The sequence below is a fragment of the Periophthalmus magnuspinnatus genome, chromosome 14 (assembly GCF_009829125.3).
Source record: "Periophthalmus magnuspinnatus isolate fPerMag1 chromosome 14, fPerMag1.2.pri, whole genome shotgun sequence".
Taxonomy (NCBI): domain Eukaryota; kingdom Metazoa; phylum Chordata; class Actinopteri; order Gobiiformes; family Gobiidae; genus Periophthalmus; species Periophthalmus magnuspinnatus.
The window spans coordinates 16,004,556-16,022,352 of NC_047139.1; the positions used below are offsets into that span (position 1 = coordinate 16,004,556).

Consider the following 17,797-nt stretch of genomic DNA (forward strand, 5'->3'; position numbering starts at 1 on the left):
GGGCTCTCTTCATTGTGGTGTTGTTGGAACCTATATTAAGATGTTTGAGATGGAGGAGAAATTTAATATCCATTTAAACCCCCAGTATAGAAATCAACAGTATAAGGAAGGCCTGGAAATGCAGTTCTTTTGACTACACTATTCCATAGGATGGCATAAAACTCATATCCACGAAGAACTTTCTATTTACTCTTTAACTTTCTTTTTCCAATTGGAATCATGCCGGTGTCGTCCCACCTTCAGACAGTTTCACAGTTTATTGTAGCCCACATTTAAAGAGACACGTTTCACAAGTTTTGTTTCTCACCGCCAACTTTTATTGAATCAGGAGTAAGTTGAATAAGTTTACTGTAGTGCCAGCTTCATGGGAGGTGTTTCAGAATCAGAAGACTTTTATTGCCATTGTCAGTGAACACAACTTCACAGACTAGGAATTTTCTTCGGTGATAAAGTGCAACATAAAACACTGAATAATAATAATAATAATAATAATAATAATAATAATAATAATAATAATAATAATAATAATAATAATAATAATAAAAAGGAAGAAATATAGCTATTATAAATACAAATAAGGGCATGCATACAGTTAAAAAGATATGCTTAAAAATAAAATAGTCGTAGAGGTAGATATATACAATAACATCAGAACAACAGTGCAAACATGACTTATTAAGGTGACCGGTATTATAAAGTGTCCAGTTTAGTGCAGATATTATAAAGTGTCAGTGGTACAGACATTATAAAGTGTTCACGAGACCAACAGCAGAGGGGAAGAAACTGTTCTACTGCTGAATGTAGTTCTACCTCAGGGCGTTATACTTCACTGTACTGCATTGTAGCATATTTTAGGTTTCTCCAGATTTTGAGAAAAACATGAATGGGAATTTATACCAAAACATTTAGGTCTACTTAGGGTATAGGCTCTTAGGACAAAATAACAGAATTGTGGAAAGCTGAGTTTACTTGATCAATATCCAGAGTTCAGGAGTTTATTTGTAAATTTATCAGACATGCAACACACTTTAAAAAGTGCAGTAACGTAAACAGATCCTTAGGCTGCAGTTACCGTAACAACAGCCTTATTTCTATCAAATACTACTACGACTTTAGCTGATTTTTACCATCATCAGTAGTTTTCTCCACTGTATTAGGAGAGAAAAACTCCTGACCACCAGAGGGCAGCATGGGTCGAAGCAGCACTCCACGTGGGTGCAGCAGAAGCCGGTGCTGCAGGGTGGTTCCGTGCCGCTGTGCCGTGTCCTGGGTCGGAACTCCGCAGGTTTGTAGCCTAAGGTTCTGGTCCCGGAGGATTGTCCCAAACACTTGTGCGTAACTGGCACGAGGCGCAAGCTGTGCCACTGCGCGCACTGAGACCCGCTTTAGGTGCTTTGCTGTGGTAGATTGTGTGACTTCACTCTTACGCACGTGGACAGTTTAAAGTGTAGTTTAGAGTGTTTCCCAAAGTGTGGTGCACAGTTTCTTTAAGATTTTCTACTGAAATATCAGCTACGTGTGCTCCAGTTGTTTTGTACGTAGCCCTGTTTTAGTCCACTGCTTGGGTCCACAGTTCTGACCCATAACTTGGCATGGTGGCATCACCTGCTTGTCTTCATAGAGACTGAGAAGTTTATGCTGGGAAAGAACTCCATGGAGATAAAAAGGTGGTGGAGCGCATTTATTATTCAGTCTGTGCCTATGTGAACAATGTTTTTCTAAAAATCTTGCTTTTTGCTTTGTTTTTTCTTGGGTCTAATTCTGGTCTAGTAGTTGTTGTTGTTTTTTTCTTTTTTTTAAAGATTTTACCTGAGTCTGATCTGAAGTATTTATCGGACTATTTATCACCTCCCACATGAGCAGTAGGTTTGGAGCTGCTAAACTGTTTTCACATATATTAAAATCACTTCATCCATGTAAACACATACCATTAGGCTAAAATAAAGGTTTGACCGTAAGCTGTGTGATTGATTTGTTTGTTTATAGCCATCACTGTGTTCTAATGTGTGTGGTATCCCACAGATCATGATGCCAAAGAAAAGCCGAGGCGAAGTGAAGAGACGCAATGGCGCAGCAGAGGAAACAGTTCCCCCTAAGCGCGCAGTTGAGGAGGTGGAGTGCCCGTTGCGCTTCCACAGCCCCGCGGAGCTCTTTGCCAGCCTCATCGCCCCCCTGAGCCCAGAGCAGTTTTTCGTGGAGCACTGGGAGCAGAAGCCGGTGCACCTGCGCCGGGACGAGCCCGGACTGTCCCGCTATTACCGCTCCCTGTTCAGCCTCTCTGACCTCCCTGACCTATGCGCGCACGACCTGGAGTATTACCGCGACGTGAACGTGGTCCGGTGCATTAACGGCAAGAAGAAAGTGCTAAACAAAGCAGGGAAAGTGAAGTATCCTGCGCTCAACAAACTCATTATGCAGAACAAGGCGACGGTTCAATTCCACCAGCCGCAGAGGTTCAAGGTGAACACACAGCCAGGAGTGTTTTAGAGAGTGGATCTGTTAAATTGAATCATCTAATAGTCTAGGGCCTAGACTCTTTACTGGTGATGTCCGGATACTTTAGGAAATGTGGTTCTTTTAACCTGATTTATGATGTAATTAATTGGCCTATGTCCATTTACGGCATTTTCTGTAACTACAACTGAAGTAGTGATATTAGGCTAAAAGCCTTTTAAATGCTCTCGATGCCACTACTCTCAAATCAGTCAAATTTATCAAATTGCATTGACACAACCTGGGATGATTGTTTTCTAAAATGAAACAGTAGTTGGTCTAAAGAGGAGGGATATTTATCAAAAATGTCTATAATCGCAATCCACTTCTATAGTAAACGACAAAGTTCAACTGGACAAATCGTAGTAGGAGTGAAGACGTTTCGCTGCTCATCCAAGCCACTTCAGTTCTATAGTGTATATTATTAAAACATATTTTAAAAGGGATAAAAAAGGAGCTGATTAAAAAGAACTGAAAACAGAGTGTAACAATTCAAACAATGGCATAGAGTGATATTTCTGCTTTATTTTTTTATATTTTCTGCTTTACTACCTCCACCACAATATAACAGGTTTCAGCACCATTCAGATATAATTTAAAATCACAAAAACATCATGTGAATATCACAAGAGCCATAGACGACCAGTCAAACCAAAGTGTTTGGTACAAAAATACAGAAAACCAAGGTTCTTTCTTAACAGACATGTCAGACATTTCTTACGGCATGTCTTAACAGACATGAGTCGTCCTTTAACTAAACAGCACCTCTTTTACTATTTTTAATACTTTTCATCACAGCCTGATGGTCCACAAGGTGCTTCTTTTTACCCCCTGTTCACAAACAGTGCTTGGTGTGTGATTTCAGGACGAGCTGTGGCGTCTTCAGGAGCAACTGGAGAGTTTCTTTGGAGCTCTGGTCGGCTCCAACGTGTACATGACCCCGGGGGACTCCCAGGGCCTGCCTGCGCACTATGACGATGTGGAGGTAACGCCACTCTCATACTATCACACCAAAAACCAATTACTGCAATTTGATTTAATAATGACAAAATTGTATTTTGACTTTATAAAAAAAAAAAACAACGCATTAAACGACTTTCACTATTAAAGGCGCAACACTTAATTTTTACTCTCTGCCAGTTTGCAGTGGCCTTAAGTTATTCCTCACTTAACTTATGCATTCTGAACATCCTAATTATTCATCACAATGACTTTATAAACACTTTTCACAATGTTTGTTTGTAATGCCAACATTACCTGGCATGCTATCATGTGTACTGGGGCAAGACACATTTTGTCAAATTGGCATAAACAATACAGAATTTTTCTCAATGCAATTTAACACAAAATAGTCAAATGCTGAATTGAGTTGTCAAAAGTATCAAAAATCAGGTACTAATCAATACTAAAACTAGTATGGAAACTAGATACTCATTTGAGCAGGTATTGGTGCTGAAAAAGTCAGCACAGAAATGAACCTTTCCTGAATAACTTTAGAATGATTCTGAGCTGTATCAGAGCAAGTATAAGACACAGACTAGTGCACTCCCATGGACCACTATGGAACATACCTAGGCCACATTGTAATATAAAAGAAATTACTACCATGTAATGTTGAAAATCGCAGTCTATTGTCTAAATAAACAGTTTAAAAATATATATATTATCATAGTGGTATTGGAATTGGTATTAAGTGTTCAGTATATTCCTTAGCATCGAAATCGAGTTTGAAATTTTAGTATCATGATAACACTGCTAGGAACCCACCTGTGTGTCTCTGTGTAGGTGTTCATTCTGCAGCTGGAGGGGCAGAAGCACTGGCGCCTGTACACTCCCACAGTCCCCCTGGCATCAGACTACAGCCTAGTGCCCGAGGACCAACTGGGCAGCCCCACCCACGACATCCTGCTCCAGGTAGGCACAGAGACACAGACGGGATAATGCCTTGTTCATTCTGATATTAAGAGATGGCTAATAAGTAGAATTTTAGCAGGAAGAAATGCTATTGGATATGCAGACATTTTGTTAAAAGCGCTGTATGTAAGATTTAGTTTTAAATTCCATAAACATGACCTCTCTGTACCTGCCAATATGAGATGGACATGTTCATTCATTGATGATTGACAAGATGGTTGGTATAATTTGGTGTTTTCGTTCTCAAGACATCTATCTAATTGGAAAGGACTCTCTGATCTGAATGGTCACTACCTAAACCCCAGCACCTGCAGCCATTCATTAATTAGTGCTAGTGCAGCCTCTGCAGCTCAGTGAGTGAATTCTGGAGGTTCTGAGCTTTCACATAAGAGAATGGAAAAAAAACTTGTATTTTTCCTCTATCTACAGGTTAAGGCACTGGCAACACAGGCTCAGCTGTGATTGTAATACTTTTTTCATAATTGTAAGAGTCCAGGCTACATTCAGTAGCTTTAAATAAACTAATAAACTAAACCATAATTACATGGACTATGTTTGTTCTTGTTGTTCCTTTAAAAATGTCAACCTTCTAACTGTCACCATTGTCCTATTCCAAAGGAAAGGAAGAAAACATATTTTAAAGAGTGAAGTTATTTGTTAATGTTGGCTACATGGAAACAGTACAAAAGATCATGTGGCGTGCTGCTGCTGTAAAAGGTGTCAAAATGTGCATCTATGTTACCTGGGATTCAGAATACATACTTTTCCAATATTGTACAAAGATGTGACTGGTCACTGCTGAATCTCCCCGAGTTCAGATGGGTGTGCTTGACAAGTGGATTGGCCCATCAGAGACATGCAAGGTCTGTCCATATCAAAACAAATATGGCTGCTTAATCTGCGGTGATAGAAATGTAATTTTGTTCAAAATGACGGGTGACCAATGAGCTCCTTTCTTTCACATGAGTCACTGAAATAAATGAATCTCTCACCCTCTATAAAATATAATATCTATAAGATATTATTCTGTACTTGCCAGGGAAAAATATAGGCTCTGCAATTTACAATTTAAGATATGTTTCCGTATTTCAGCATGGTTTTATGTTTCATGGTAAGAATAAATCTTAAAATGGTGAGATGAAACCTGCTCTCTTTCAGGAAGGAGACCTGCTGTACTTTCCCAGAGGAACAATCCACCAAGCCAACACTCTGCCCGGACACCACTCCACACACCTGACCCTCAGCACCTACCAAAACATGTAGGATACCACCACCTACTAGAACTACCCTGTAGTTTAGATCTGTGCAAACAAATTCTGAAATGCATGTTGATGTGAATTAGTTAGTTACTTGATATTTCAGTCTTTTTATCAGTTCTGGATAAAATGTCATCTTTGCACAGAATTCTAAATCGTCCAGCCCCATCACCTACCAGAACATCGTAGCCTTATCACACACCTACTTGAACAAGTTGGCATTTCACTCACCTGACCTACCAGAGTGTTGAATGTCAAGCAACAATCATTGAAGCCAGTCTGGATTAGGTCTCTACACTGTCGTTCTGCTGCCCTCTGTTGGAGATGATGAAGTGTCTCTGCTGTAGGTCCTGGTCAGATCTGCTCCTGGACGTTCTCCCTGGGTTCCTCAGTGAGAGCAGCAGAACAGACACACGCCTCAGACAGGGCATGCCCCACAGGATTTTACTGGTAAGATGTATCATTTTTAAATTTTGGCAGTATTTATTCATAGAGATGCTGTTGCTTTCTCTGTAATGTTCCACAGTATGATATTACAAGCCCTATATTACACTATTTTCAGATCTATGTATAATCACTATTGTGCTCCTTGTTTTTCCTTGCATTAATATGTTCCAGATATTGAATTTTGATTTTAGTTATCATACATGTAATGATACTAATGCACAGGTGGTGTGTCTGGACAAGAGGCCCAAAAGTAGAATGAGGCCTCACATGAAGGGGTCGTTTGGGTTGCCAGTTCCAATGCTGAAATCAAGGTGGTTTGAACCTAAAAGGACTCTCACTGATCTTAATTGTCACTATCTAAATCCCAGCACCTACAGCCGGTTATTAATTATTCACTAGCAAGGACCACGCCGCAACAAGATATTTACTGATATGAATAGATGTGAAGGCTGGGTAGAGACTCAGGATGGGGCTCTGTCTCAGGCGGTTAGCCCAGCCGATTCAGGACGTCCTCCTCTATAGGTGGTGTGGTCTTCAGGCTGAAAGATGAACAAAAAACAGGGAGGGAGAGGTCGAGAGAGCGGAGACAGACGGTGTTGTGGGGATAAGCTTGTATAAAAAGGACTTCTGAGTAATTAGAGGTGTGGTTGAGGTGAGCTGTGGAGATGTGGTTGAGGCATGGTCCTGCTCCTCAGTTAATAATATTATCTCCATGTGCTAGTGCAGCCTCTGCAGCTCAGTGAAAGAATTCTGGAGGTTCTGATTTGACATGAGGCATGGCAAGTGTGTTTGTTTTGAATGAGAGCTCTCGACCAATGAACTGGTCTGCTTCAGTCTTCAATATGATGAAATACATGTAGTATTTACATGTACATACTACAGTAACATGTATAAATGTGATGAATGGTGATAAAGTGGACTGTCTGTAAACTGGCTGTGTGTTGCAGGGGGCCTGTGATAATGCAGACCTTAGGAGGCAGATGGCTGCTCACCTGCGCCACCTAGCTGACAAACTGGAGGCAGGCACAGGGGAAATGTGCTCTGCCAGTCTGAAGAGGGACTTTATCATGAACAGACTGCCCCCACACTGCCCAGAGGAGCAACTGAACCCGGGTAAGAACTGAGAGTGCGCTAAACAACCAAATTCAAATTGTCTTTGCCCCAACTCCTGTCAGACCACTCTAGTCCCAGTCTACCGCAGGTCAAAGAACTGAATAGGTGTGAATGGAGGTCTACAAGATGCTCAGGGGCATCTAGTAATTTAGCATTAGTACTAAAACTTTATCTGATAGCTGTTTTATTATTAATTATATATGCATTTACATTGATCATATGATTTTTAGAAACTTGACAAACTGTGTTGCTCACAAGTTATGTGCTCTCCACAGCACAAATAAACACACTGAAGCTCCAGTATTTTTTACTGTCACTTTAACATACCGGACCAAAACAAAACGTGCTCAGTAGAGAAACTGTAGTTTGTCATCATGGCAGATCTTAAAACAAAAGAGTACACTTCCAAACACATTAATATAGGTAACACTCCAATATAGGTAAATCTATAATGCATATGCCACTTTATTAATTTTTATATTGCTTTGTAAGTGTCAATGTGTAAATGCTAACAGACTTGCTAACAGACTTGCTAACAGATACTAACAGACTTCCTGATTGTCAGATAACAGTGCACAGTAGACTTATTTTAACCTCAAGAGATTCTCAAAAATATATATCTGTATATATCTGTATATATCTTTTTTTCCCAAATACATGGGCCCTTTTAACCCATGCATTTGTAACTGCCATAAATTCAGTACAGTTGCTTGAAAAGTTCCATCCATCGTTTTTTTTCCCCGCTTATTCAGCGCTCGGGTCGCAGGGGCAGCAGTCTAGGGACTTCCAGACTTTCCCCTCCCCAGAACTCCTACAGCTTCTCCCTTGAGACCACAAGGTCTTCCCCCGGTCTCCTCCTGGTGGGACATGCCCAAAACACCTCCCCAGGGAGGCGTCCAGGAGGTATGCGGAACAGATGCCCGAGCCACCTCAGCTGACTCCTGCGGCTCTACTCCGTGATCCTCCCATGTGACTGAGCTCCTCATCCTATCTCTAAGGAAGTGCCCAGCCATCCTCCGGAGGAAACAAATTTTGATACAAGCAGTTAAACTGTGTTTCCTCTGTGCTTGAAAAGTTGTCTTTTGTTAACACGTGATTATTGGGTAAAATGCTGTGGATTGCCAAATTTATCAATTTTTTAAATAATTAATATAACATTTTATTTGAGTACTATTAATTTTAAATGTGTTTTGCCTCATGTATGTTCCAGTGGGGAGGTTGCCCCAGCTCCAGGACACGGTGTGCCTCACCTTCAGAGAACACATGCTCCTCACAGTGGAGCCTAAGCACAGGACCACAGTAAGTCCACACCGTTTCTGCTCTTAAACAGACTAAGGCATTGAATATGTGTGTTGGAGACAACAAGCATTAAATACAACCATGTTCACGTCGCTCTAAAATTTGATCTCCTTCAGATGGAGTGCAGGGGTGAGTAGAAATGGTGACGTGAACTCTTTTTAAAGGAACTGTAGGATTTAGAATTTAATTCCATAAACAGAACCCATTTGTGTCTGCCGATATAAACTCTGATCTGAATCCTCACTACCTAAACCCAGGATTTGTAGGCAATCATTAATCCATGCTAGTGCAGCCTCTGCAGCGCAGTGAGTGAATTCTGCAGTTCAGTACCATGAGGGCAATGCCCCCTGGTTGAGCAGAGAAAAAGCTTTCTGAGGCACACACAGGCCTTTAGGTGAGAGTGCTAGCCTCAACCACTGTGCTACCTAATAACATGATTTTGAGCACTTTTTAATTTTGCCTAACATGTCTCTTTTAATACTGATAGGGATGTCATCTACACACGAGCAATACAGCACTCTTTACCTGAACATGTTTGAAAAGGAATAAAAGGAAGCTTGTAGAACACAGTACTGTATGCTGTTGCAGGACGAGAGCCCGGAGATGGCTGTGTTCGTCCTTCACTCTCTGAGGAACCAGAGGAGTCGCCACATGATGAGTGAAGGGCCCCAGGGGAGTGAGGGACCCGAGGACGAGGAGGGCCTGCACGTCTCTGCTGTAAGCTCTCTGCAACATACAAGCTTTAAACCTACTGCACAAATACTAATGTCCAGCCCAGTGAATCAGATGTCTAATAAGTTCTTAGTAATTCAATTTCAGTTCAGTTCCTTTCAGTTTATTTTTTTAAAGCCAAAAATTATAGGAGGTAGCACTGAATCCTGCGGTCTGTCATGAATAGAATTAAGTGATGATGTCACTTCTGGTTTCAGCTGGTATCTTAACAGCTGTTTTCTCTTTGTTTTTGTTACTTATTATTTATTGTATTTATTTATTTAGTTAGTTTGAGCAACATGCCCGTACTGTAAATTGGTGCTCAAAAGGATTATATTATACCGTACTCTAGTATATTATACTATACAATTTTTTTTATACTTTATTAAATACTATATTTGTATATTTTATTATATATTCAAGGAAATAATTTCCTCACAATAACTAGTGTTGCCATTTTCCAACCCCAAAAACATAGCTGATTGACAACAATGATCATAACGGCCATGACATCAAGTTTGTCATTATTTGTGAAGGATGGGGCCCACAAAGTTGAATATTTATGCATCATAAATTTTTGAGTGCTGTTTTTTCCAGGGCCTGCAGTTCCCCCTGTCCCACCTGGGGGCGCTGCAGCAGCTGCAGAGGGGGGAGCAGCTTCCTGTCACTGATCTTCTACTTCCTGGGCCAGAGGAGCAGCTCAGCCTGGTGGTGGCGCTGTGGAGTGAGAGCCTGCTCAAAGCACTTTAACAGACACTCAATAAACTCACTGACACAAACTGTGTGAATGACTGGCCCTGTGTTACACCGTCTTAAATAAAACACACACCTGTTTGGTTCTAAAATCCAAGTCTGCATACTTTTTAATTTTGATACAGATGAAGGATCCATTTCTCTGATTGGCTCATCTGAATCCTGTGTGTAAAAAGTGTGTGCTCTTGGCTGGTATTGTGCAAAATCGACTTCTGGAGTTTTCTTCCATGTTGTTCCCTCATCAAAAACATGCTTGAAGAGGTTTCAGAGGTCATGTGTGTGTGTTTGAGTAATTTAGCGATCTCTCCCAGCCCTATTCAAACCCTCCTTATAGTTGGCTGATCATTGGACAAATCTTACAGCTCACAATCCTACGGCGTCCATGTTTCCACACGAGAATTCTCCATAAATATACAAAAAAAAATATTCAAAACTGTACACAATTTGATAAACCTGATCTGATGTGCAGTAGTTTCATTAGAGGGATGCATGCTGACTGTGTTGAGATATTGCTCTGAAGGGGGAGTGACTTAACGTGGAGAGCAAAGGACAGGGGACTCAGAGTGCCAAAAATGAAAGAAAAACTTGTAAAACATGTTAATACATTGTTTTTGATTAATATAGCATTTGCAGAACAATAAAGAGTAACATGATGATCTAAACATGTTTATGTGTTAATATCCCATGGAAATAAAATACCCTCTTTTTAAATAAGACTTTTTCAGGCATTATGAAAATAACTGTTATAGATCATGAACCACAACATTGCGCTAAAACAACTTAATAGAAGCTTATTGATTATCTGTTAAACTGACACATAAAGCCCACCTCTTCATAATGGCATTTCACCGTAGCAACCATCATATTTTAATTTACTTGTTTAATTGCCAGTCGATACAAAGCCATGAGTGGGGATAGGAGGTAGGTGAAAACAAATTTTCTGAGCACTCAAGCTTCAAATGCTGAATAATACAGGATTAGGAGCAAGTATGAATCAATTGAATTAATTAATATGTTTAGAAGCTCATAATTGCATAATGTGTCTCCTTAAAGTGAGTATGGCGGGTTTTGTTGAATATCTAATTTTGATTCATTTGGTGGCTATTACTTGTAAATATAACTTATAATTGTACACCAATCAAACAGCAATTTGAGAATAAATGTGTGTTTCATATTGATGACATCACATTAAGGAGAATCCTATCTAAAAGTTTCTGCACATTACACAGCAAGAAACACATTTTTTCTTTACTTTAAGCATTTTTTTTTAAGGTTGATTTTATATATAGTTGTGAAATAATTTCTGTGTACATTAAGACATTAGGACTTTTGGGCCAGTGTACGTCATGATTGCTAGGTTATTGACAATTATGGAATTCCCTAGCGTGATGTCATGATTTCCAGGAAATACTATTTTGAGCTTAAAAAAATTATAATTAAAGTGCATATGACAGGTTTTCATGTTCTCATGTTAGTGCACAGAAGCAATGTTAATGATTACACACATATATTTTACCTACAATTACATCAATAGCAGAATAAACCTCGCTTACCGATGGAGAACAGCATCCAATCCATCAAAAATAAAGCCCTCTACTCCTGAGTCCACTGTGGGATCTTCACTCTTTGCCACGAACCTCTCTGGGTCCGAGATGCCTCTAGTATAAATTATACAAACATCCACAGTGTCCTTGATTGCGTACTTCCTTAGTTTTGTCCGTTTTGTCATGTTTACAGCTATTGCAAAATAGCACTGCATAAAGTACGCAGGAATTACGCAGTCCCTGGATCCACTCTTCCTTTGTGCACTTGTCAAGCTCCTTCTGTTTACGAAAAACTATGGCATGGCGTCGTGTTCTGCTGCTCATTGACTGTAAGGGGAAAATGTCACTAAAAGGTTGATTCTACAAGGGGGAGAGTGGGGCATAAACTTTCAGTCATATGTAGCACTGATTCACTGTCCGGGGCTCCAGTAACCCACAACCCCCATTTTATTGGTGTCAATAATGAGCTTACAAGTTTGTTTAGCACTGAGGAGTTGGCGCTGTCAGAAGTACATTATGCCTGAAATCGACAAAAAAAATGCAAAGTAACAGAGCAGATTTCACGTTTGGAATACTTTCCTGCAGCAGATTGGACATGGAAGATCTAAATTATTTTGTGGAGATAATTTCTTGACTGGATTATATTCTCTGGACCTGTACAAAACGAATGAGACCAACTTTCTGGGAATATGTTGATGTTTGACAGAACCAGAGCCCTCAAAATTAGTGCAGTCCAAATCCAGATATTTTGCTTTCCTGTCATCACTGTGGGGAGTGCAGGTGAAAATGGTTTGTATATTCAAAAATATGAGCGCCGTAGCTTTCATTTGTTGTGTTTGTGTGGGTGATGCAGAAGTATATGTACATTGCTGTAGTGTTGTAAAGTAGGGGGGACTGGGCCGTGAGCTCTGTAACAGGTTAACCAGTCATATGGAAGATTAAAACATCAACTTCAGATATTTCCCATCACACTGCTTGGTCTAGTTCACTGTGTCTGAGAAAAAAATCAGACCAAACCACAGAATGTTGTCTTTTTCCCCCTCCTCCCATTCCTGGCCCCCTCCTAATCCAAAGCAAGTGTCCTTCCTCAGCCCAGACAGACGGCTAATGGAACAGGTTTCAGAGAGAATGAGCATTTTATAAAGTGAACTTTTTCTAGTGGGAGGCACATTGTTTGTGTTGTGATACTGCTCTGAAGGGGGAGTGGCTTAATTCAATTCAATTAATTTTATTTTTGTAACGCCCAAAATCACAACAACAGTTGTCTTGAAGGGCGTTCATGTTTTGGTTGATGGGGGAAACCCATCCAGACACGGGGAGAAACATGCAAAACTCCACACAGAAAGGCCTGGGCGACCCAGGGATCGAACCAAACCTTCTTACTGTGAGGCATGAGTGTTGCCACTCAGCCACTGTGCTGCCTAATGTGAGAGCAAAACAGGGGGGTCAAAAACGATATGTAAAAAATACATTGATGTATATAACCTTCAGCTGCTCACTCTGAAATATTTTCAGAAAAAGTGTAGCATGTGATAAAAAATGTATGTGTGTAGTGTCATGATAAATTGTCAAACTTAACTTGATACTCAAAACTGATTCCAATACCACGATGATGATGATGATGATGATGATGATGATGATGATGATAATGATAATGATAATAATAATAATAATAATAATAATAATAATAATAATAATAATAATAATAATAATAATAATAATAATAATATGAGGGAAGGATGGAGCGGGAGATTGACAGGCGGATCGGTGCAGCGTCTGCAGTGATGCGGTCGCTGTATCGGTCCGTTGTGGTAAAGAAGGAGCTGAGCCGGAAGGCGAGGCTCTCGATTTACCGGTCAATCTACGTTCCTACCCTCACCTATGGTCATGAGCTCTGGGTAATGACCGAAAGGACAACATCACGGATACAAGCGGCTGAAATGGGCTTCCTCCGCAGAGTGGCCAGGCGCACCCTTAGGGATAGGGTGAGGAGCTCGGTCACACGGGAGGAGCTCGGAGTAGAGCCGCTGCTCCTACACGTTGAGAGGAACCAGCTGAGGTGGCTCGGGCATCTGCTCAGGATGCCTCCTGGACGCCTCCCTAGGGAGGTGTTCTGGGCATGTCCCACCGGGAGGAGGCCCCGGGGAAGACCCAGGACACGCTGGAGGGACTATGTCTCTCGGCTGGCCTGGGAACGCCTTGGGGTCCCACCGGAGGAGCTGGAGGACGTGTCCGGGGTGAGGGAAGTCTGGGAGTCCCTGCTTAGACTGCTGCCCCCGCGACCCGGCCCCGGATAAGCGGAAGAAAATGGATGGATGGATAATAAACACTCTTTATTTAGACAATAGAATGTGATTTTCAACATTAAATGGTTGTACATTCTTTTATATTACCATGTGGCTGGCCTTGTCTGTAATTTATAAGTTGTCCATGTAGTTTCCATAGTGGTCCATGGGTGTGATCTAGTCTGTGTCTTATACTTGTTCTGATACAGCTCAAGATCATTCTGAAGTTTTTCAGTTTTTAGTATTAAGACCTGCTTAAATGAGTACCGGTATCTAGTTTCGATACCAGTTTTAGTATTCCTTAGTATCTGAATAAATCAATACTTTTGAGAACCCAGTATTGCTCTGCTGTTACATACTGTCTGGCCCATGTGTGTTCTAGTCTAACTGTATAAAACCACACACAGACTGAAATCTGAAATCTAATCATATCTTAAAATGTCTCTTTGTCTTTTGTTGTCTCTGTGCAGTGGTTTGTGGCCCCCAGGGGCCTCTTTCAAAGGCACTGCAGAATGTGCTCAGATTCAATGAAAGATGCCAATAGATGAGCCATAAGTCAGACCAATGTGGCTTTAATGAGACTCCATGTGATTACAAAGGACGTGTGCCTCTGGCTCTGAGCTCAGCCCCTCACATCTCTGTGGACATTTCACATTATATGTTCTGCAGCTCATATCAGCAGTGTGTTCTCCTCAGGCCACACTGCCAACATCTGCTACAAGTAACAGGCAGTTGTTACACGTATGTGAAGATGCACTGAGACTTTTGATTGAGACACAAAGACGACTGAGCTGCGTGCTGGAAATGTTGCCGCAGATAATCTAGTCTCTGGACAAGGCTGCAATGGTTCCATCCACATCCACAAATCTTGGCCTGTCACGATAAAAAATAAAATCAAATAAACGATAATATTGAAACTCAATTATGCCACTGACACAACAACCCGAGAGCAGATTTAAAACAACAAAAACTATTCTAAGTCTACAGTATTGTTTAAGAAATCATGAACTGCAATTAACAGCAGAACACTTTGATACTTAGTTTGCATCTGTAATGAGTCATAGAAATTATTAATTTAACTTTTTACAGCCCAAATCTTATCATATAGCAGAAAAAATTGCCAAAAATGTCCCAGTAGTGCAAAGAAAATGTGAAAAATTCAATACTGACCCCTGTACTGTTCCAAGCTTACATATATTGAACGATAAGTTGGTATAGCGAGTATCGTGACAGACATACACAAATCTTTTCCAGTCTGAATGCATTCTGTTAGAAGGCTGCTGATATGTCATGCTTATGTCTGATTCACACTGGTGAAAAGTGCTCTGAGTGCTGTACAGTATCCAAAGCTTTAAATGTGTGCAGCTCAGACTATACACAGAGCACTGTAGCTGTGAGGCTGTGAAATGTCTGCAGAGTGTTTCCCAGATAACACAGAGCTGTGAGGCTAGTACAGAGTGTGAGCTCATCATCTCTGGCCTCATATGACACCTCAGACCTCATATGCTCTTACATAACATATTTAATTTACATTTAAAGCAGGCACATTGTGGTTGTGTTATAAGCCGTGACATCCATGGATCATTATGTTATAATTAATTCAGACAATATTGATCTAAAATGACTTAATAGACTGCGGTGCCCAATGGGAACTAACATCGACGTAAACGTCATCAAAACAAAGAGCTGTGTCGGCACCTCCTATGGACAGCTGGAGTTCACAGTAATGAGTAGCAGATTTTTTACATTTATACCAAACGATTACATAACGCTGCCGAATCCTATGTATCACTGATTAAGAAAATGTATTTGTAGTACAAAGTCGCAGTGAGCTTACTGGGCAGTGAAAATGGGGGTAGATCGGACCAGTGACATCTTGAACACAGGAGAGAATAAAGATTGCTCCAACATGCACTGAATCACTCTAACTACAACTTCACAGGGTAAATTAGAAGGGAACAACTATAACATGGTTAAAAGCTCTGAAAAGTCGATTCAGCAAGTCTGCTTTAACAAAGGCATAGGAATCACTTTATAGCACAATTAGTGCTATTGAATAAAGTTTGGGAGATGCATTTTATAAAACTCACAAAAGCTTCAAAATCAACTGTGCTCCAGGGAGAGAGAGAGAAAAACAGCTCAGACAGAAGAAGTGTCCACAGCCTGGCATCTCAAAAGCAGAGCTGTCACGGCGCACTGAATTTTTAAAGTGGTGTTGATGCTGCTGTGGGCTCTGGGCTCTGATGATACAAGTGCGGGTTTGAACAAGCAAAACTATTTAGTCATTCAGTATCTGGACTGAGCTGCTGTTAAACTGACCTATTCTGCAAAATCGAGTTTTTAGAGCTTTTAGTCCTCACCGTTTACCCACCTAAAGTTGTATTTGGAGTGATTCATGCATGTTTGATAGCTTATTTTCAAGATGCCATATTGGCTATCAACCCCCATTTTCACTGCCACTGGTAAACGCCAACTTGTCTGGAATTACAAATCTAACTGCAGTCTGCACATTTAAAGGATATTTTTGAAAGTAAACCCATAACACCTACCCTCACCCAGATCTTAACCTTAAATAGCCCATATTACTCTATTTTCAAAGTACAAACAGCTTCCTGCTTTAGTCTTTCTACAGTTCTGGTTTAGTCCTGTTTCAGTTTTTGTTTAGTCCTGGTTTAAACCTGGACTCTCTCAGATCTCAGGGATCAGTCTCCTGCTGTAGTCCTGGTTCAATCCTGGTTTAGTCCGAGTTTGAGCCTGGTTTAAACCTGGACCCAGACCACAGGAACCGCCCTACTGCTGTGGTCCTGGTTCAGTCCTGATTTGGACCTGGTTTAATTCTGGTTTAGTCCTGGTTTTAGTCTGGTCTTACTCCTGTTGGTGCTCAGAGTCAGGACTAAACATGGGGGATCAGCATTTCAGCTTTATGCAGCTAAAACCTGGAACAGTCTTCCTGAAGATGTGAGACAGACCTCTACTTTGACAATGTTTAAATCCAGGCTCAAAATGGTTCTGTTTAACTGTGCATATCTCTGAAAGGGTTTTATTTATTTATTTTTTATTTTGCACTCTATTTTAATGTTAATTTTATGATGATTATGTATGTTCTGATTCGTTTGCATTGGGATTTTAATGTCTTTCTTATTCTGTAAAGCACTTTAAATTACTTTGTGTACAAACTGCTATACAAATAAACTCCCCATAAACATTAGTGTAACTAAACTAAACTAAACTAAACTAAACTTAATCAAAACCTTATAACAAGGTTTAGGTTACAACAGATACTTTGCAGTGATATCATGCTGGGGGTGTTCTGCACATATGTCTATGGAGGAATGTTCGGCAGTTACCATGATGACATAATGCATAAAATAGCAAAAACTGCCAAAAAGTTTTAAGATCTCTTAAAACTCACGAGAAAATACAAAATGGATTTAAACTATACATTTTCAGGAGCCTGTGATCAATACAAGCCTTTATGGTCCTGTGGTAAATCAAAGCTCAGAGCTAAAGTCTAACTTGAGTAACAGCTTCAGACAGAACAGTACCTACTGTTAGCATCACACCTCCAGGGAATGTTAATGTCTACAACAAACTGCTAACTATATCAACAAAAAGTCCTTAAAATGTGGATAAAGGCACGTGGGAACATAGATCTGACCCCGGTGCATCAGGACTGAGAATATGTAGCCTGTAACTAACGCCCAGTCCATGGTAACATTGTCAATTCCTTCATTATAATAATTCATGGTTATTATGTGACAGTGATCCATGTCATCAAAAACCTAAGGTCAACAAAAAAGACAGTGTACATTTTTTTTATAGAGCTATAGTCTGTGTCTGTCACATATTTACATGGTAATATAAAAAAAACAACTACCATTTAATGTTGAAAATCACATTCTATTGTCTATGGAAAGAGTTTTGTTTTTAATATCGTGGTATCAGAATCAGTCATCAGGTTCAAGTCTATTCCTTGGTATCA

General features: G+C 40.3%; 1 protein-coding gene across 3 annotated transcripts; it reads left to right on the forward strand.

Annotated features, from left to right (window-relative positions):
* The first annotated feature begins 1,195 nt into the window (after positions 1-1,195).
* Positions 1,196-10,012, forward strand: riox2 (ribosomal oxygenase 2). 3 transcript variants are annotated; one of them, XM_033978314.2, is made up of 10 exons: positions 1,196-1,285; positions 2,023-2,460; positions 3,359-3,478; positions 4,279-4,407; positions 5,566-5,666; positions 6,011-6,113; positions 7,058-7,223; positions 8,434-8,522; positions 9,111-9,239; positions 9,831-10,012. In XM_033978314.2, exons 2-10 carry the CDS (start codon positions 2,026-2,028, stop codon positions 9,981-9,983), a joined length of 1,425 nt encoding a protein of 474 aa, XP_033834205.1. In that variant the 5' UTR covers positions 1,196-1,285; positions 2,023-2,025; the 3' UTR covers positions 9,984-10,012. The 3 variants fall into 3 exon arrangements, with proteins under 3 accessions (XP_033834205.1, XP_055082472.1, XP_055082470.1); XM_055226497.1 differs by having other exon boundaries at positions 1,233-1,667; XM_055226495.1 differs by having other exon boundaries at positions 1,276-1,383; positions 2,021-2,460.
* The last annotated feature ends 7,785 nt before the right edge of the window (positions 10,013-17,797 follow it).

Bases quoted from the DNA above. Each gene is read 5' to 3' on its own strand.
- riox2 (XM_033978314.2), top strand. From the start codon at position 2,026: ATGATGCCAAAGAAAAGCCGAGGCGAAGTGAAGAGACGCAATGGCGCA. The intron at 7,224-8,433 runs GTAAGAACTGAG...TGTATGTTCCAG, and splicing joins AGAGGAGCAACTGAACCCGG to TGGGGAGGTTGCCCCAGCTC. The intron at 8,523-9,110 runs GTAAGTCCACAC...ATGCTGTTGCAG, and splicing joins AGCCTAAGCACAGGACCACA to GACGAGAGCCCGGAGATGGC.